Source organism: Sinohyriopsis cumingii, chromosome 3, assembly GCF_028554795.1.
Source record: "Sinohyriopsis cumingii isolate HCF-2022 chromosome 3, ASM2855479v2, whole genome shotgun sequence".
In the NCBI taxonomy this organism is placed as follows: domain Eukaryota; kingdom Metazoa; phylum Mollusca; class Bivalvia; order Unionida; family Unionidae; genus Sinohyriopsis; species Sinohyriopsis cumingii.
In genome coordinates this window covers 64,536,804-64,559,829 of record NC_142963.1, presented here as the reverse complement: position 1 = coordinate 64,559,829, position 23,026 = coordinate 64,536,804, and the positions used below count along the sequence as shown (strand labels likewise).

Genomic DNA, 23,026 nt, shown 5'->3' with positions numbered 1-23,026 from the left:
TTAACCGCTCTTTTTGTGATTGTTTTACATATCCCAGTATTTCCAAATCGCTATTTTGACTCTGTATAATGACTCGTAAATTCTTCAAGGAATTATTGAGCTTTTCTCCATCAATATGATCGACTACAGGACTGTCTTTGAGTACACCCCGAAAACACTCATAAACCAACCTGTGCCAGAATAATGTTTCTTACCCCAACAGAAAATTGAAGATAACCATCATTAGCAACAGAACCAATTGGTCTTTTTAGTCCACAGAAAGGGGCAACTATCAAGAATAGGGCAAGCAAAGAAAGTTATTGATGACAGTAGGTGCATGGACTCAATGGTATTAGTCTGGTATAATAAACATTAGTTTTTTAGGTGAATAAAACAATAAAATGAATTGAATGGTTAGCTTTTCTCCCAGAGTTAATAGTTGTATAGCAGCTGTCGTCTCCCAAGAAGGATGCAAGTATCACTCACAGAATACTGAAGATGTAAATATGAAATGTCTCTGCAGCAAGTAGAGTAAATCAATACAGTCCTATGAGCAGGCAATGGAAATGAGTTCCACAATCAGCATGGAAATCTCAAATATATGTTTACTGTCTGTTAAGAAAAGATGTCTCAGGGCGTTTCCATGCATGCTGAGAACAGACACTTGTCATCACCACCCATACTATATAAGCATTTATAAGTTTTGTAAGACTTATATGATGTTGGGAAAATCCTAGTGTTTTTGATGGAGTAGATTTCTTCCACAAATTTATTTTGGGAAGATTAAATACAAGATGGTCTCAATTGAGGTAAACATGATCTCAATTGAGGTAAACGTGGTCTCAGTTGAGGTAATCATGGTCTCAAGTTAGGTAATCATGGAAACATCTGATTTAGTTAAAAATCTAGACTGAGATAACACATAAGGTTTCTGAAAACATGAAAGGGACAAATAGTTTTAAAAGTTTTTATTAGCTCTTGAAAGTATTACAAATTTAGGATAAGAAGTCAGTAATTAAATAGTATAATACAACATATTGCTTTCATGATTACAATGATTATGCATCCAGGAATTTTTTGGCAGATGCACTTTGCACAACATGTATATTATAAAATCGCATTATTTTCACATGGTTTCACATCATTTGGACATGCATTTCATTAAATTTCTTCTAAAATGGCATTTTTTCTCTCCGTGTACAAAGTACAACAAATACAAAATCATGCACGTCAATTAGACGTGCACACAGAACATAAACAAATGTATTTATCTGATAAAAGTAATGCAGATATTTCATGGCTAACATTTTGCTTCAGACGATTATATTTAGTCCAATAGAATCAACAATCCTTCTTTATTTGACTCAATAGAGAAAAGAATTCATTACAAGTTTTGTTATTTGCATGGGGTTTTTAAAAGAGTACCATGAAAATGACATGCCCATCCAATGTTTAATAATCTGCTATGTAGATAACAAAACTTTCTGTGCAGCATTTTCTTCAGTCAAAAACCTTTGACTCCAAAATCAGTGACCTTGACCCTCATATTGATACGGTTCTTTGTTACCCAAATGCAAGCCATCTGCAAAGTTTGAAAATGAGAGATGGTGGACCAAAAAAAATTTTGTCTTCAGAAATCATTGTCTTCTTTTTAGTCATAGTGACAATACAATAACCCTCATGTTTTTGACCCCAAAATCAATAGATTTCTTTCTTAACCCAAGTGCAAGTAATCCACAAAGTTTGGTAACTGGATGGTGGAGAACTCTTGAATTATTTTACGGAAGAAAAAAAAAACTGGCAATGGATTGATGGATGGGTTTATAGACATAATATGCTACATCTTGTGGTGGGCATATAAACAGATGTCTGAGTGGAACATATCTCACTTTCAAATCTTGCCATGATGTGGCCATTAATCTCTTTCATGCACTGGACTATTTTATTTTGATAAAGCTGTGAATCAAGCATCACAAATATGCAGACATAACAATGAACAGTTTATTTATAACGTAAATAGCTCTTTTCATATATCAATTCTATTAAAAAAAACCCACTGAAATCAATTCATCCCTTTTTTTTTCTCTCAGAATTTTATTGAAGGTCAAGATCTGGTACCACTCAGTCTTGTCTGATAGAATATACACATAATAGAGTGTTTGATGTGCGTAAGTAAAACTTCATCTCCCAAGTATGTATTACACCTTGAGCAATAAAATTATGTTATCTATACATTAATTGAATTATAATGTGCACTCATGTGTGCACTTCATAGATCCAGATCTGCCATTGTAAAATCTGCCAAGGTATGTCTAAATTTGGATAAGTATGAACAGCGTTATCCCTGATCTGCAGGACATTTTATGAAGGTAGCTCATAGTCTGCACTTGTAGGAACTGGGTGTACATTAAAATATACCATATGTACTCACTTATAAGACTAGTCCAACTGCAAACTGCACAGACCCAGATATGCCATTGCATAATACACTGGCATATCTGCATTGGTGTAGTTTGTTAGGAGTAATCAGTAAAAAACTAAATAGACCCTGATCTGCAGGCGCATAATGCAACGGCAGATCAGGATATTTGTTGTATGTAGTTTGATACTGACTTGTATGCAAGTACAGAAAGGTAAACAATATGTACAAATGTTCGAGGGGAACCCAAAATCAATGCCACAAAAAAGATATACTTGAAATACCAATGATACAATTAAAAACATTTTATTATGCACACACTCATATTCGACATTTTATTATATGCTTACATTTGAGCATAATTTCTGCTAAAATAAACCTGAATGATTCACGAGTACTTTCTTAAATGAGAAAGATGTAGGTTACTCCTGCATCTGCTACTAACATTACTGAATATACTTAGCTTAAAAGACAAGTTCAACTGCAAACTGCACAGACCCTGATCTTCAGGCACATCATGCAATAGCAGATCAGGATCATTTGTTGTTTGCAGTTTGACTAGAGTTATGACTTAGTACATACAGTCAATATACTTCTCTATGTAGCACATGTGCTGACTTGGCAATCGTGACACTTTACCACCAGGATGGTCAAATAATTCACGTAAATTAGTTAAACTGAGAGAGAGAATGCAATATACTCCTGTAATCTTTATTTTATTGTAGAAGTCAAGTATGAAACATCTCTTTGTTTAGGTCTTTATTTCATCTGTGTATAAACCACATTCATAACCTCATTTTTTTTCTGCTGCTGCGAAATTTTTTATCTAATGAAGTATGTAGATAATCTTTTAAACAGTTAACAATAATAATGAATACCACTGTACCTAAAAAAAACACCTCAAATTGCTTTTACATTGCCGTGAACATTCACACAGAACAAAGGTATACAATGGTACAATTTAACCAATTCTGTAAAAGTTTTGCTTCTATTCTACATACTTACTAACAATGATACCAGAAAGAATAAAATTAATTTATATAATGTTACTTGTAGCACACACTAAAAAAAATCTGTTTGCTATGCAGTTAATAAATTCAATGAAATTATGTTTCTGAGTATATCTTTGCATCCACCTGCAAAACTGGGTACCATGGTAACCAGTGTCGATAATCTCCCTTGACAGAAATAAAGCACAGTGTTCACATGGTTTGCTGTTCTACATTATGTCTCTATTTGATCTTTGTGTACAGGTCTAATCAACAATGTACTTTGCTTTCAATGTGATATAGAAATGTTGCACTTCTGTCCATACACTTATTACAATCTCTTAATTGTATACACTTATAATTATTCCATCATTTCTGTGATCTTCATATATATATATATATATATATATATATATATATATATATATATATATATATATATATATATATATATATATATATATATGTTAAATTTTTCTTTTGTTTCTTTTGTTTTTGTCTTATTTCATCTAAAGCTTCTTTTTCCATGGTTTAACAAAATATTAAGCATCATGAAAGGTACCTTAACCTCATTACCCATTCTGTTGCCAAAGTTACAAGGCATGTTGCAATCAAAAATTTATCTTTTGTGCAGGTATTCAATGTTATTTGTAAATTTTATTTAAATCATATATTTCTCCATGTTATATGCTTGCACCTGAGGATCATGCATCATTCAAAATAATGAAAAATTTATTAGAAAATAGGTCTTTTTCTAAAACAAATATCATTTACTTAATTTGGTCATAAAGTTTAAATTTCATTAGAGGAAAAGGGTTAACTAAGACTTATTTGATTATTCAAAATCTTCCTCTTACTAAAAAGCATGAACTCACTCAACAACAGGAGCATACCTGGAGTGGCCAACAATATATGGACTGGTATTTAAAAAAACCAGAACATGTGTCTCAAAATATGTCCTACTTTTGGCATAATTGTGTCACTCTCTTTTGAGATGCACCCACATATCAATTTTCATAAGTGTAGGTGACATAGGATCCATGATATTGAGGGTGTAACAAACATAACTGAAAACATGAAAGTAAAACACAAAAGTAACACAAGCATGAAAATTAGGTTACATCTGCCTGGTTTAGATCTTGTTGCTTTACTCACCTTGTATTCACCTACACTGCAATTTTCGTAAGTGTAGGAGAAACTAGGTTTTAAGATATTGAGTACGTAATGAATATATTGTCCAAAATCTTGTTAAGATACATACTACTTTTATCAGTGTAAGATGAAATAGGGTCCAATATATTGAAGGTGCAAAGACAGTTGCTGAAAACTTGTGTCATTCAAGCATGAAAATCTAGCTCACACTGACCTAGATTAGTTAGGGTTAAGTGTGAGGTACAATCACATACCAATTTTCACAAATGTTCGTGAAATAGGGTAAAAATTATAGTGTAACAGTCAGCAAGTTGAGAAATATGTAACTTCAGTATGGACACTGCATCATAGTCATCTTGTTTTTGTACAGTCATGTTCATGATTGAACATCAATTGTGGTTTAAGAAAATGGGGATATAATGGAAACAAAAACCTGCTGAAAATATGTCATTCAAGCCTGAAAACTGGCCCAAACTGATACAGTAGTTACTTTCATGGAGATCTATGCACACAATTATAGGTAAATTTGGGTCTGAGATATTGGGAGTGTAACAAACAAACTGCTTAAAGTACAAAAGTTGCTCGAGAATGCATCATTCAGTTGGTTACACCGACTTTGGTGTGGTGCAGTTACTTTCATCAAGATATATCTTCGTATCAGTTTTCATGAATGTTGGTGAAATGGGTCTTGCCATTTGTTTTGCTCTTAAGCGTTTCATGCTGACCTATGTTTCACTGGAATGTACACAAAGGGTCCTGAAATTACTTTTTTTGATTAGAATGCTCATATACACTAAGAATCCTCAGATCACAGTGCATGCAATCAGCCAGGCTAAACAAATGAATTGGTGATCAGTAGACATTGAGAGCAGAAATCAATTGTGTTGGGAATTAATGGGAGAAGCTGACATAAAGTCTCTATTTTCATCAAGGCAAATTAAAGAAGTATTAGTTAAAACCATGAGTTGTTTTTTTTCTTTTAAACAGTATACCAGACTCTGATCTGATAGCTAGGCTCTAAGCTAGACAGGCAATGTAAAGATAATGATGTAGGAAGCCAATGCCTCACAAACAAAATGGAATTTAACTGTGAATTTGCCAAATGTTTTTAGTATATAATATGGTATATATTTGTAATTGCAAATTACAAAGACTTGATGTCATTTTATAGTTGGTTGTGAAGGTCTTCAGGGGCCAATTAGTTGACCACTTTCACTTGCCAATTCTTAACTTTTTGTTGCATGCTGGAGCATCGATGAAAATTTACCATTATGGAATTTTTACATTATCTTTATTTCTGAATACACCATGTCAACTGGAAAGATTGTCAAATGAGAAAACATCGATAATATAAATTTAAAAAGAAATAATGGGCTTCTAAGAATATTTTTCAAGTTAATATCATGTTATATCAATATCATAAATTAATATTGTGATATCTGTATCACTAGGTTCACACCATTAAATATATCAATGTTCAACAATATCACATACAACTACTTTTAAGCATATAAAAAATGAAAATAAAAATATTACGTCCATATATAAGCAAGTGCTAAATATTTCTATCATCCCATTCTCAATGGTACCCAATAAAGTTCTTGTTTTTGCTTGGGGAAATTTTTTGACACTTAGCACTTTACTGCTGAGGAAATGGGAGATCACTGCCCGAGTCAGCAGACAGGGGCTGGCCAGAATGGGTACTGAATTTGTGCCTCTTGGATTATAAGTCTGATGCACTACCAACTGAGCCAATTCATCCCCAATAAAAGTGACCAGTTCCTCATTTTACATTAGAGGTAAAACCAAATGACTGACTGTATGCCTTTGTTGGGGTCTTTTTCTCACCCAATTATGCATCCAGACTACTATAATTGTGACTCAATCAACAAGTCAAATATACACCTTTAATCAGGGTTGCTTTTTTTAAATTATATTTCACAAACTGACTAAATTCTTTTAAAACTAGCTGGTTATGGAATTTGAAAGAAATATTTTATGACTGCAGTGTTATAACGGGCCTTTTCTCAAAATGATACTTATCCATTTATTTACAGCTGTATTTTTGGATGATGCATCACCAGCAAAGATCTTGGACTTTTTGAGGGAATGCAATTTATATTAAGAAAATGTTGACTCTATAATTTAAGGATTTTATATTTGTTGCCTTTGCTATTTATTTTATACACTATCAATTTTAGAAATTGTAATATCTTCAACTTTAATATTTTTAGATGTTTATGTTTCTTTTCAAATAGTTTATCTTCTTAGAGATTTAAAAAAAAATTCTTTATCTTTACATTGATAGAACTTCTCTATCAATAGGCAACATACAGACAGTAGTGTGTTGACATACCATTAAACCCTATGTATAGATACTTACATTTCTACTCAGATAGATACTGAAACTTATTTGCAGTTGTATAGTAACTGGCTTTAAACAGAAGATATACAATTTGGCATTTTCAAAGTTTATATCTAATGATATAAAAGTGGAGTTCAAAGGGTAGCTGGCATTATTTAATCTCTGCTGTCACCATTCATATGATTAAAAAAGCAAGGAGTAAGTAGACTTGACAGTGAAAATCCCATGCTGATTTAACCATCTGTGCATGAGTAGTAGCAACAAGATTTTCAAAATGGTTGCTGTGGTGACCACACTGGATATCTGAAGAGCACCATTTTCATTTAGGACCAACTAGATCTTGGGGTGAATGTCTCTTAAGTTTGTTGGCAATCCTCCCAACAGTTTAGGAGAAGCAATATTCACAAACTTGTGCTAATGGACACCAGATACAAGGCCATCATGTAAGCTATTCTGGTCAATGACCATTACAGCTATTAATTTTAAAATGGGAGTTTCTACAATGTACATCTCACTTCAAAATCTGAAATACTTTTTTCCTATTAACATATATTATAGGTGTTTATCTTGTCACTTTTAAAATGCACAATACACAAAAGTATGCAAGTTTATAAAGAATACAATAGAATTAAATGAAATCTAAATAAATTCAAAAGGGTAATGTAATTTCTACTGCTCACAACAGAGACAATATAATTGTAATCTTAATTTTTTGTAAAGATTTTTTAAAAAATTGTATAAGTTTATTAATTTTAAGTAAATGATTCCACCTCTAATCTGCACAATACTGGCTACATAGTGCCAACAGTGCCAAGGAAAAAGTAACACAAATGGTTATGGTGCAAAATTGCTAAAGATTTTGCTCTATCTCGAGAATAGTGTGAAAAAACTATTTAAAATTACACTTATTCAAATAATTAGCTTTGTTCATGATACTATATGTGACATGTACTGTGAATTTATATTTCTAGGTATCAGTTTTATTTGATGATGAATAATACTGTCTGCTATGTCTTCCCTTTGTGTTTTCAGCTATGTCTTCCCTTTTTATTTTCAGCTATGTCTTCCCTTTTTGTTTTCAACTATCTCTTGCCTTTTTGTTTTCTATGTGAGAAAGACACTATTTCATGCAAAAGAACTACAAACAATTACAAAACTTTGCACTGATTTTTTTTTCTCCATATGTTTTTGGAAACCAAATTTTGATTATTGTAAAGTTCTTAAAAATGAAATATATATACAGTTTATTTTCACATAAATCCAATACTGTCGCAGTGCGTCTTTGAACTGATATTGGCATTACAAACAATGAATGCTTTATATTGTGGGGAAAAAAAGCTCAGGAGTACTACTAACTTCAATGAAGAAGTAATTTGCATGAACAACTGGCACCTCACGAGCAGTATTTAGCTATTTTTTTGGCAACTTATAAGCATTATTTAGCTAATGTTTGGCAACTCACAAGCAGTATTTAGCTAATTTCTAGAAACTCATAAGCAGTGTTTAGCTAATATTTGGCAACTCATTAGCAGTGTTTAGCTAACTGTAAGTAGATATCGGAATAAGTTATATATCAGTCTCATAACCAGTACAAAGTTCCTGCATCAAAACTTAGTTGGTATAACATGCCACATACATTGGTTTATCTTTTATTGCAGAATAAGCTGAACAAAATGAGACAATTTTTTAGGTCACATTCTACTACTACTACTTCTACTACTACTAATACATGTACTACTTACTTTTATTATTACTATTATTTCACATGGATTGTCACATTTCTAATGAAATGTATGCAACTAACATAAGCAAAGAGCATGACGAAAAAGACAGTTTCCACGGAAATAAAAACAAAATTACAAGACCATAACTAATAACAGATAACAATGAAGAGTGAATCTTTTAAAAAGAAAAACAAAAATTAATGGAATTAAAAATATTTTGCAGTACATTGTTGTGTAGTACATGTATTAATATTGCTGTGACAATTAAATTGTTCAAATTTTTATGAATACTCATTTAAGTGACGATGCTCAAATTCTAAAATATTTCAGACAGAAAAATACTTCTTAAGAAAATAGTATTTTTGTATTCTGAATCACCAAGGCTATTCTAAAGTTCTGTTTAATAATACAAGAAACTAGGCTGGAAAATGAATATCTGTCATAATGACAACAAAAATATGATATAGTTGCTTATTAATTGAGCCCAACTCAAACTGCACAGACCCAGATCCGCCATTGGATAATGTATCAGCAGATCTGGGTCTATGCAGTCTGCTGGGAGTAACCAGTAGAAGAAACAGACTATTCTGCAACAATGCCATCACCAAAATATATGTATACAACACAATAACCCTTTATACTGCAGTGATCCCTTGGTAGTCTTTCGAGAGAAGAAAGAAAGAAAAAAATGGAGAGGGTCCATCCTAATGTTAGGGAAAAACAAGTCTAAAGCAAAATGACATTTTGCTTAACCAGCCCTCTTCCTCACATTGATCCAATGTCTCTTGATGCCATTTAAAAGTTTTAATGAAATGAATTTGAAATGAAATGTTCATGCACACAATAACTTGTAGTATATAATCTTGTCGTTGTTGTTGTTGTTGTTGTGGGGTTTAACGCCATTTTTCACCACACGATAGGCTGTGCATGGCGGCCAGTATTAATGGTGGAGGAAGAACCCGGGAAAACCCTGGGAAGAACCACTGACCCATGAGAAGCTACTGGCAAGTTTTCTCACAAACCCACATTGGCCGAATCCTAGACTCGAACCCACGCAGACAGAGGTGAGATGGCAGTGATCTGTAATGGAGAGCGCTTTAGACCACTCAGCCACTTGGGGCCCCTATATAATCTTGAAGAATTATCTGTGTTAATTATAATAAATTGAAACAAAACAATCTGCGCAGTAATTATCAAAATATACAGTTGTGTAGCAACATGAATTAAAATAAAAAAATAATATTGGAATTATTTTCCCAGCCAAGCTTTTCATCTTACATCGTGAATCAGACTTGTACAGACCTTTTATCTCTCTTTACAAGAACATGTTTTTCATAAATTGTAAATGTAAAATTCCACTTAAAAGAGACATTTATATGAGATCTTAGTGTAGTTTACGTTTAAATGAAAAAAAGTATGTCAACTGTCGATTTCTGTTGTTTAAAGTAGAAGTACATACTTGGCGTATGTCCTAGGATGTGTAACCACCTGAAGCTAAATGTTTCAGATGACAGTGACTCTTTTAACTCAATCGAATCTTAGCCGATTATACCTTGGTGTGTAGAGTGATAAGGAAAAAACACAAATAATCAAGTAGTGAACTGATACATTGTAGTATTGGACACCTAAATGATCATAAAAAATTGTTTACAATATTTGACTTGCATAATTTTGTCCATCTTTTGTACATATTTTAATAAACACACAACCACAAAAGTCAGTCAAAATATTATGAAAGTTAAATTTCCAGCAGTACAGAATGATGTCCACTCTCTTGTTCAAGAACCTTTTGAAACAAAACTGCTCAACTGACAGGCAGATATTAATTTGTGCACTGCAAGTTCATTCTTGATCATGTCTAGAGTCCAATCCTGAATCAAGATTTTTCCACCAATAAAACAACACATGAAGTCTTGAATAAGCTCCTTCAAACCTCATCTTTTGATGATGGTTGACAACTAAACCAGTCCAAAGCCTTCTGTTTGCTCAATGGCTTGTTTAAGTTTTAATGCCATTTGTTCCTTGCTGTTGTATCTGGGAAGGTCCAGTAAGTTGAAGCAAGTGTGAGCAACAGGAAGATATATTTCATCTACATTCATTGGCTGAATTGTAATCTGAAATACAGGAAAAAAACAAACACTTCTTACATGTAATACAGTAGTCAACAGTTATCAGTATCATTGTACAATGAATGAAATTCACAATTATTCTTACATAATTTCATTAGATCTAGTTGGTTTGAGACCCATACTTGTGTGCCAAGATATGTTTTCAAGTACTGAAATTCGGCATATCACTAACAAATTTGTCTTTAACACAGGGCCATCTCACTGAAACAACTGACAAACTATGAGCAAGATACAAGGTCTGCTCACACTTGTACATCACTATGCATGACCCAAAAGTAGAATGGAACAATTTTTTTATCTAATGAAAGAATCATCATTGATGAATCTAACTTATTTAAAATAAGTTTTCTCTAAAACAACTGGATAAGGTGAATGATTTGCTCAAAATGATAATCATAACTTAATTTGCCTTGCCAAGTTCAAATATATATATCAAACAGTTGGAGGAAAAAAAACCCCACCTACTCTCAGGCTATTCCATCCTAGAACTTGTGCAATCAGGCCAGTTTCTGCTAGATTAATATATATCAAACAGTTGGAGGTTAAAAAAAACCACCTACTCTCAGGCTATTCCATCTTAGATCGTGTGCAATCAGGCCAGTTTCTGCTAGATTAATATGTGAGTTCCTCCAATGTCAGATTCTCAAAAGCTATAACTGTATGTGCAATGATAAGATTCAATGATAAAGACTGAAACAAAAATAAGGATTGGACTGACAAATTTTTAAAAGTTCTAATTTACCAAATTCTACATTTAAAATAATAGATAGGGTTCAATGAAAATTTCTAAATTGCCTAAAATTGCAAGGGGTGCTACAAAAATGATAGTTGTGTAGAGGAGACTTATTCCTCCATCCCAGCCCTTTATGTAAATAATTGCTACTGAAAGTACACTATGGTAGGGTAGCATACATTTGTATACAACTTGTGCTACTAGCTTATGGGCCACCACATTTAAGTTACACACTAATTTGTTAACACAGTAACAAAAGATATTTTATGTGGAAAGTGTTAATAACAAAAGGTACTCCTTCACGACCTGACTGATAGCAATTTGTTGAACAAGTATAAAAAGTCTGAAATAACTTCAAACAGTTTCATAATTATGCGATGGAAACAAAAATGTTTATGGATTTGATGGACATAGTGAATGATGGAAAGGACATAGCAATAGCTATATCCCCATCACAAAATAAAACAGTGTTTCTGATTCATTGTTATTTTATGATGGGAATATAGTTGGTGATATATCCCCATCATAAAACAATGAGGATATTTTAAGTGATATCAAAATGCTTGACATGTGAACCAAGTTTGGTTAAAATAATTGAATGGTTATTCTCCAGAAACAAAAATGCTTTAGTGATGATGTGATAGATACATTCCCCCACTCCATCTCACATACAGAGGCATAAAAAGACATGGAATATATCTGATACAAGATATATGTACATTTAGAGTTGATTCTATTTGTTCATGGAGACTATGCAACAGAAACCAAGACATACAGTTATAAGTGATTCAGTAATCTTTAACAAAATTTTAATGTTAAAGGAAACCAATTTAGATACCAATGATATCATTTGTTTTTTTTAGAAATAATAATAATAATAATAAATGTTGATATGTTCTTAACCTTAATGAAACTAGGTTGACATGCACCATCAATTGCTACCTCCACTCCCATGAAATTTCTACTCCCTGTACAATGTCAGATCACTATAATATACTTCAAAAGTTTGTACTTAATGTTATCTTAAAATTATCTTACCTTAAAATGCTTCATTCCCGTAATTGGAATTTTGTCACTGCCTGTTAAGAACACTGTAATAGATAAAAACATATAGGACTAATGTTCTACTGGCTAATACAGACTGGAAGGAATGCACATGAAGTCCTATTTTACCCTTCTGGTATTCTAAGTACATGGTACTGAAACCATATATTATACTCTCTATAAATTCCAACACAGATAAGAAATATTTTCAGACCACTGATCTGGCACTTATTCCAGGTAATAAAGATGAATCCATATATCTGGTTTGATACAAGTCTATTGATACTCATTTGTGTTATGACAAGCCTCAATCTAATTAAGCATTCCAAATTTGGTGTTAAGCAGAATTATTGCTAGTAATTATGTTCTGGATGACATAGGTTACTTTCACAAACTTGAAACTTGTGATTTGATTGGTGAACAAGGTCAACTGAACATGACCTTATGTCCATCAGATCTCCATGAAGGACTGTGTAGATCTGATTTTAATCAGATCGGATGGGCCTACCAGTATGCCATTACAGATAAAAAAAATGGGTAATGTGTGTCTGAGATCATTCATCAACCTAATATCTACCAAACAAACAAAGGCAAAAGCAGATGGCCAATAAATCTAGTTTAGTAGGATGCTTTTTGCAGAAAAAAATTCTGTATCTTCATCCATATTTGATTGTATTTAAAGATAAATTTGTTTAAATTGTGTTCTATTTTTTGTTTAAATGCCATACTGTAAGGCCAAATAACATCATTTGTATGTAACTGAATGCACTTCAAGCTAGGATGTTCTCTGTTGTACTCTGTTCACTGGTTTTTGAGACATCTTTAAAACATTTTTCTGCTTTTGGAAATGGTCATCATATCTGATAGCAGATTAGCATAATGTGTACGAACTTTCATGCCTTTCATGCCATGGTGCTTGTCAAATATTTTAATATTTTGTTTTCGAGTTTGTTTTCTAGAGTAAGTCATTTAAAACTTCGTCTTCTTTAGTAACAGGATCTATATTTGACTGCAGATCATCATCATTTGTATAAATGTCAAAAATATTCATGCTAGTCGTCTTTCTGTCAAATTTGTTAATTTTTTTCAGTTAAAAAAAAAAAAGAGTTAAAAAATGTTTTTTTTTGTAATGGGTGCCATATTGATGGCAGGTTGTATCATTTAAAAGCCCTTCCTGCTTTCATTTCAATTTTGTACAATTCTGTTAAGCAGTGTTTGGAAAGTAGTCATTCAAAGTTGTTGTTCTTTTATATTTTTGTAACGGTGGATATATTTTATGGCACATTGGAATCATTTGTAAGAACCTGAAAGGCCTTTCCACCAGGATGCTTTGCTTCAATTTTCATCGAAGTCTATTTAGTGGTTTTGGAAAGGTTTGTACAGTAATTGTGATCACATTTGATGGCAGACTGGCATCCATGAAAGAAATGCTTTTTGAATGAAAGAAAAGCTTTTTGAATTAATTTCCATGAATCATGACCATTTCTTCTTGGTGAGTGTAGAAAATGTGGTGCAAGATATGTACCATTTTCATTTAGGATCAACTTGATTGTTGTTGTTGTAGGGTTTAATGCCATTTTTCAGCACATGATAGACTATACATGGTGGCCAGTATTAATGGTGGAGGAAGAACCCTGGAAAACCCTGGAAAGAACCACCAGCCCACGTGAAGCTAGTGGCAAGCTTTCCCACGTACCCACATTAGCCGAATCTGAGACTCGAACCCACACAGAGGTGAGATGGCAGTGATCCGTAACAGAGAGTGCTTTAGACCACTCGGCCACTTGGGGCCCCAGATCAACTTGACATCAAGGAAACATTTGGTGGAAACCCCATATTGATATGACTATAAATTCATGAGCTAAAATTAAGATGACCATCATGGTGGTCATTATTGATGTTAGATCATCACCATTTCTATGTATTATCAACATGACATGATACAAATTCTTAAATTGAAAACCCCATATCAAAATGACCATGGATTTAGTAGTAGTGATAACCAGATTTTGAAAATGGCAGTGGAGGCCATTTCAGATGTCCATAGGTACTGTTTTTATTTCGGATCAACCAGATCTTGGGATAAATGTGTCTGTAAACTTTTGTGGCAGTCCTCTGCAGGTGAAAAGTCAAAACATAAGCTCTTTGGGTCTATGACTAGCAGAGCTACAAAATGAATGGCCTCCACATCTAGATGACATTTGCTAAGGTGGTTGCCATACATCTAGCAACTTTTGAAAAGAAGCTGAAAATAGCAATTATGGATGGACAATACATGACATTCACTGGATGGAGGACCATACCATTAACTTGCCTGCCCTCATAGTTAGGTGAACTCAACAGTCATGACCTATGTCTTCTGACCTTGAAATAAATGTCAGACTGCTTTAGCTAAATATAAATACTTGTCAAATCCATTAATATGTATGCTCGAGGTCAGCTCTTTATAATTTTACTTTATAAACTAAGTCCACGTAAAAACAAGTGTATTAGTGAAAATTTCTAGTCTTTGTATCTAGCTTTGTCACATCTATATACAGTGGAATTCCACTATAAAGTAATAATTGGGGTAAAACAAATTGGATTGTGTTAATAGGGGAGTCTCGTTAATGTGGGGTCTTAGTATTTAACTTTTTTTCAGAGAACAACGCATTGGCACAAATATGTTTATTCATGTCTAATGTATATCATGAATAGGGTATCAACACCATTTACTATCATGCCATCGTGGCATGCAATTCATCCATAATGCACTGAAAAATTGCACACACATTTAAAATATTCAATAATTTTGTCACAGATCATTGTGTCTGAATTCAACATCTAATATATAGCATGAACAGAGTATTAACACCGTTTACTTACTATCTGATACTGTACAGTCGTGACATGCAGATAATCCATAAAACATTATTTCCATTGCAAAAATTGCATACATATTTAAACTATTCAGTAATTTTTAACAGATATTATATGTCTGAATTCAATGGGAAAAATTAACAGCAAAATTTGGTTAAGAAAGACAAAGTACATGTATGGTTCATTACGTTCCATGGTCTATGAACAGTTACTGTACACATTTTATACTGCTCAAATTTTCTCATATGCATTTCCATGTACTTTTATCCATTGTAAATTCCCAATAATTAACACTTGTACGCCTACTCATTTGAATGACTACAGCAATAATAATTAACAAACATGCTTTCAGCGTGCTTACAACTTTTACTTCAGATTTTGTGAATATTGAAAGAAACATGTGAAAAATACTTTTATAAAGATTTTTAAGCTGAATGCATGTACAATTTTATACCCTTTCAATTTCCAACTAATAAAGTGGAGATTATTTGCTGGTGAACTGATTGCATCTAATAACACTGCCAAGCCCAGCAAACACACTGGCAGCTTTCGTTTTTTGATGTTTATTAAATTGTGAGAATCTTTTATCAACCACTGCATTGTTTGCTGCTTGGTTGTATATGCAGTTAAAGAACAAATACATCTCGGCTATTGTTTGAGCAATGATTGTATACAGAATTAATTAAATACAATCACAAAAAAGACGACCTGCTGGCTTTACTCATGGATCCGTAATAAGTAACATTTCCGATAAGGTTTATTTTGGCATAACACTTCAAGAACCTGGTGAAATTGTTAAATTTCAGAAGCCACACCAAGATCGTATTATATTCAAATTCATACGCGAACTCTTCCCCCAAATGATAATAAACATTTTACATACTATTTCACTGTACTTAAAAAAAAAAATCAGTGTATGAGAAAATACACATACATGTATTTAGAATTTCAGGAAACACACCACAATCATATTACATTCTAATTCATACACGATCTCTTCTCCAAAATAATAATACATTTTTTTATACACATATCACATACTTAAAAAAATAATAATCTGGGTAGGAGAAAAATACACATACATGTATTTAAAATTTCAGGAACCAAGCCACAATTGTATTATATTCAATTCATACATGATCTCTTCAACAAAATGATAATACGTTTTTTATACACTATTTCATGTACTTTGAATATAAAGAATTTCTGGAGCCATGCCACAACTGGATTGTATCTGAGTTCACATTATCATGGGGCGCATTAAAGCGGGGTTGCACTGTATATTTAAACTGGTTAGACTGGCACCACATTTTTAACTGTTTTGAACTTTTGTCTGCAAGGGGGATAACTCTGCATAACCATAAACCTGTAACTCTAAACTAGCATAAGCTACTTTCTTATTTTGGCCCCTGTCAAATTTTACTTAAATTTAGCATTAAGGATTAATGGTTGAAACTGGATAATAAATTAAATTATATTATTGTGCTAAAAGACTCAGTACAGAATTGTTCTTCAAAGTTATATTAGGGATGTGTACCTAAGGTCACAATGCAGTGGACCGAAAAGCTTCCTAGTCATATGTAGCCTTAGATATGTGTACCTCAGCATCATTTACACAAATTTGTAAGCTCTTCACACCAGGATACTCTCCCAAAATTTGGTAAAAAATGGCCTGGTGTTTTCTTGTCACTGTTATAGATGGCGCTCTACAGTTTCGTATTTTGCATAGGGTTAGAATGTTAAAGAAAAAGAATTTCCCCCGATTTCCTCACTGGTTATACTGGCTATTTAAAAAAGACCTTGTATATCTTAGGTATAGTTCAAAGAACCTTTAATTCCCTTTATTTTCGTCTATGATTGATGGGTGTAATATGGGTTATAGTGTATACAGCTTGGCCTTACTTCAGATGTGCAAAAAATGCTAGCTCCACTTGGTCATTTTCACTTCCTGAACTTCAGAGGTAAATTGTATAAAAAAGAGCCAATAACTTTTTTTACATTTTACATATTTGGTAATTCATTCATTGCACTTTCAATAGCTGGTATTGTCTAGTCTGGAAAAATTCATTTTCCCTGTTTTAATAGCTGCTATGGATAGTGTACTTAGACTAATTCAGGATGATTTTTTTAGCACATGGAGCAGTCATTTTAGTTAGCAGGGTGCTTAGATCATGTACAATTTCCAAAAGTACAATATCCAAAGAAATATTATCAACATTACATTAATGTAGTATAGAGGTATGTCAACATTCTCTCCAGTGTGCATGTTTTAAATGCAAACAACTTCACCTTATATACGTCACTCTCTCAAAAGTATATAATAACCGGTGAGCACCCCCATAATAACTCATTACCTATCAGGAACTGATACAATGTATTAATTCTTCCATTTCTTCATTTGTTTATTTATCAGAGAATTATCAATAACTGGTACTAGCACACATAATATATTAGTCCCAGCTAATGACGGATAAAAACATCGATCTCCTATTTTACTGTGCTTGGATTTTCAAGACTTTTCTGACCAGTATGTCATAATTTTGATACAATTAAAACAATTACAACAAAATTATTCAAAAAGGTAAATTAATAATTGTACAGGCTTTATCATAACAAAGATTTTCAAGATGGCCACTTTGGGGCCATATTGGAGGTCAAATCAGCAATATTTTATTTAGGATCAATCGTATTTCATAAAATGTTGTTGTTTTGAAAATTCCATGTTGATATGACCATCCATTCAGGAATAGTATCAAAAACAAGATTTTCAAGATGGCTGCCATGGCCATGTTAGATGCTGAAAGAAGAGGTTCCATTTTCATTCAAGACTAACTAGGCCTCTTGAAGAAAATGCATCCCATGGTCCATTGCTGCAAGTACCTGTAGTCAAGGAAAAGTAGCATTTGCTATCAGGTGACCAATGATCACTGCCGGATTATGGATGAAGGAAGATCAAATGTTCTCTATTGGTCTAGACACGAGAGACACTACAAAGAAACTTACTACTTGAAGTATAATGTAAGCAGCTCTGAAAAATACCTCTGGGCTGGCTAAGTACGAACATAAGCAGCTTTTCCGTCAAAGAATCCCTGCTATCAGCTAAAAATGATTGTAAGAGCAACATTATTGTCTGAAAGATTATTCATTAATGAACTTAAATAAAATGCTGACTGTGAACAGTAATTGGCACACAATGGATTAAAGAAAGTAAACTTGATTAAAAAAGTCTTTTAAGTAATGTAGGAATGAAAAAATGCTTACAAAGGAATTTCTTTTTCTCCTCTAGTGAAAGATCATGGAAAACATCCCAGAAAAGCTTGATTGTCTTGTGGTACCGGTGATACTCGCCTTTGTAGTCAGTGTTCTATAAATACACAGAAAAAATAAAAAGCTGAACATTTTACAGCATTTAAAAATATTCCCAATATATAGTCTGTTTTCTGTCCCTGGAAAGGCCATACAAATGAATTATCTTAATGTTTAAACATCCAAGTGAGCCAACTCAGGATTTACATTAGTTCTGAATATATTCCTTAGTCTTTATTTTTTTTCTGCATAATTTGTAAAGGTGTTTTGTGTCTAATACTGCACTAGATCTCAATCATATACTACTGAGGACTAACTATAGTATTACTCAGCATATTAAAGAGCAAATGGACAAGGCATGATTGAGGTGGGCCCAACTGCAAACAGCAAACGCCCAGATCTGTCCTTGCATAATGTACTGGCAGATCTGGGTATGTGCAGTTTGTTAGGAGTTATCTGTAGAACAAACAACATAGACCCTGATCAGCAGGCATATTATGCTATGACAGATCAGGATCTTTCTTGTTTGCAGTTTGTCTTCACTTATAAACAAGTCAATATGATGCTCCTGCATCTCCCACATTCAAATGGTACCCCATCAAGATTTAAAGTAAAAGTAAAAAAATCATGCAAGACAAACTGCATGACAAGTTGCAGTAATGAGTTAATACACTGCAATAATATGCCAGAGAAATAACTCCAAAAAACATTGCAGGAGAAGGTTGATTTGCTGAGAGATGCATATTCAGATGATGAATATATAAATTACTAAGTATCATGGCAATCCATCAAAAATAGCATGACTAGTAATGCTAATAAGATTGTATTTAGCTACAAGATAAAAATGGCAACAACTTTAACAAAACTGTGGGGGGAAGGTGATTTGTTGACATGCACATCTTCAGGTGATGACCAAAATACTTATAGTTCATGGCAATCCATCAAAAATTGGAACTAGTTGCACTGACAAGATTGTGCCATACACTAGATTAAGCTTGATGACAAATGGGCAATAACTCTAACAAATATTCCACGATTTGTTGACAGATGCATTTTCAAGTGACGACCATAAAAAGTATAAAGTTTCATAGCAATCCATCAAATCTGGCAAAACTAGTTATACTCACAACACTGTGTCATTCACTGCATTCAACTTTAGGACAGAAAGGAAATTTACTAAAGTAAAGTGATTTGACAACAAATGGAACTTCAGGACATGATAATAAGATTTTAAACGTTTCATGGCAATCCATTAAAAACTGCAGGACTATTTGTGCTATTGAGAATGTGTCATACAAATTGTTATAAAAAAGTCCATAACATGAACAAAAATTGAAGGAGCAAGATTTGTTGACATGAGCATCTAAAGGTGATGACTATAATATTTACCAGGTTACTTGATAATCCACAGCAAAACTGAGGTACTATTGTATTCACCTACTCCCACTTAGTAATTTCATTAATCAGGTTGTCATTTCTAACCTGATTCTTGCCAGATGGTCCCTAACACTGTCGTGTTGCTTGTGTTTCAAACCAAAAGGAAGCTTTTTTATTAACACAGTGTCCATATTTGTGTTGGCCAGCATAGGTTTTTTTTCTGACAACAAAAGTGATGTAGTTCATTGTGTTTGATAAGCTCTGAATAACACCATAATTTTCGGTAACTATGGGAGTTAGATCCCTTTGAACCCATGTATATAAAAGTTAAACTTCTTGCATTTTTAATTTGTTCAGTTCTTTTTGAGAAAAAATAAAATCAGACATTGGAAATATTGAATGACGATGACACAGGTTGTACCTTCTTTGTATGAGAAATCCTATGATCCTCACCATTTCAAGAAAATGGGCTTATCTTGGAACAGAAAAGGAACTGAAAACTCCCGCTTTGTTTGAAATGTGAACAAAATGAGAGTGTTAAGAACTCCTTGGCAACAATCAGGTTGAAAAGGATAAATTAATGAAAGTTTTGTGTATATTTTATATCCTTGCTTTTTGTTATTAAAATCACAAGAGGTTACAACTGCCAGGAAGTCAGGCAAATACTACAGCTGTGTGATCTGATTGTATCATACACTGTTGTAAGAAGAGAAAATGAACAATAACTCTAAGAAACATTTGACTACCTCAAGTGGCTTTTACCTAAGAAGACTCTTGTCAGCAGTCCAAGTCTACAAAATTCAAAATGTGCAACAGAAACTGAAAAACTATTGTAACAGCATAACATTTAGAAAAGAAGCAGGCCACCAAAATTTCATTTGTCAACACCTACCATTTGTACACACTGATAAGTCAAGTCAAACTGCAAACAACAAAGACCCTGATATGCTGTAGCATAATGCACCTGCATATCAGGGTCGATGTTATTTGTTCTACTGATTATTCCTAACAAACTGCACAGATCCAGATCTAACAGTGCATTATGTAATGGCAGATCTGGGTCTGTCCAGTTTGCAGTTGGACCAGACTTAAAAGCGGGCATAAACAATAGCTGTTTCTGCACAATCTTGCGAACATGTTTTCAGGACAGATGGACATATGGAGAAACATGAAAAATATCAAGAAAACCCCGCTGCAAGCAGTCCTGATATAATAAACAGTAGCGTAATTGAGTTTTTGTTCTCCACTCCTCATAACTTTCCTTAAAAAAAAAAACAGACACTGTGTATATTCACCAATAAGTTATGCCCAACTGCAAACTGAACAGACCCAGATCTGCTAATGCATAATGTGCCAGCACAGCTGAGTCTTTGCAGTCTGTCTGGAGTAATCAGTACAAGAACCAAATTAGATCCTGATCTACCAGTGCAATATGTGATCACAGATCAAGGTCTATGCAGTTTGAAGTTTGACTTGGCTTGTATGCAAACAGAGACAGGTCTACATAGTGTAAATCAGTTCCTACTATCAAATAATTTTTCTGTGAGTTAGTGATGAATGGAATACCATTCATAAGATATGAAGTGTAGATACACTTTTCAAAAATATGAGATGCCTCTAAAAATGCTATGACAAAGCCCCCCCCAACATGGGAGATGACTCTAAAAATGCTGATATGACAAAGCCCCACCCCCCATATGGGAGATGACTCTAAAAATGCTGATATGACAAAGCCCCACCCCATATGGGAGATGACTCTAAAAATGCTGATCTGATGAAGCCAAATCAGATATGGCACATAAATTCTTGTCATCAAAGAACGAAGTTTTTTGAAGATATCTCAAATGTTTCTGGCAAGATTAACTAGACAAGAGTGAGATAGAGGGACACAATCTGCAGTAAAAAAAAATGAAAACTACTCTTTAAATGCTGATCCAACTGAATCAAATTGTAATAAGACACAAAGTCTAGTCATTATACAAAAGCACAGCAAGTTTCGTGAAGATATCCAAAGGGAGTAGGCAATATTAAAAGCGTATACAATAACAGGAGAATGAACAAGCTGACTCCAGTATCCAACAAACATGTAGCACATTATGCCATTCAAAACAAACCTACCCTGCAGTGTCATGGACAGTCTCTAATGGCAGACAAGGTAACAGTGATAATTTTGTAATTTCAAATGATTTCTTTCACAGAAATACAAAAAAAAGTTTATTATGGTGTAGAGATTATCTCCAACATTCTATGTCTAATGTGTCTATTTTGCTCATAATCAAACTCATCCATTCTTTTGATAACTTATTTTAAAAAAGATTTTATCAAAATAATATGAGAATTAAAGTCTTTAAGAGATGTGACAAGCTAAGTGAATTAATGTGTACAAAGCCCACCTATTACAGAACCTGTCTTTAAGAATGGTGACAAGCTCAGTGAATCAGATCACCTCATTAATGTGTACAAAGTCCACCTATTACAGAACCTGTCTTTAAGAGGGTGACAAGCTCAGTGAATCAGATCACCTCAAAAATGTGTACAAAGCCCACCTATTAGAGAACCTGTCTTTAAGAAATGTGACAAGCTGAGTGAATCAGGTCACCTTATTAATGTGTACAAAACCCACCCTATTATAGAACTTGTCTATGACCATGCAGCTATGTGCTTATTTACCAAGCTTAAGCAAAATCAACATTTGAACCCCTGAAAGCAGCAAGCTCTGCCAACATGATACTCGATTATCCCACAAACAGGACGATCTGGCTTATAATACAACACATCCAATGTATTGATGATATAAGACTATTTAAAAAAGTAGAATCAAATTCTAATGAAAAATAGTCACCAGAATACTGACAAGCTTAACCAGTCAGATGCTAGCTCACCTGATTCATACTTATGGATGTTGCTTATAATTATTCTCAAAGAGACTACAATGATACAATACTATTTA

At 33.3% G+C, this 23,026-nt stretch overlaps 1 protein-coding gene across 3 annotated transcripts in view; it reads right to left on the bottom strand.

Moving 5' to 3' along the window:
• Positions 1-932: 932 nt before the first annotated feature.
• The window catches only part of LOC149802998 (putative E3 ubiquitin-protein ligase HERC4), a 155,588-nt gene continuing 133,494 nt past the window's right edge, over positions 933-23,026 (bottom strand). For all 3 annotated transcript variants that reach the window (XM_089952541.1, XM_089952543.1, XM_089952542.1), the window contains 3 exons: positions 18,655-18,757; positions 12,529-12,581; positions 933-10,742 (listed from right to left, as the gene is read on the bottom strand). In XM_089952541.1, the coding sequence (XP_089808667.1) occupies positions 10,587-10,742; positions 12,529-12,581; positions 18,655-18,757 (312 nt within the window). In that variant the 3' untranslated portion in view covers positions 933-10,586. The remainder of the gene's footprint in view (positions 10,743-12,528; positions 12,582-18,654; positions 18,758-23,026) is intronic.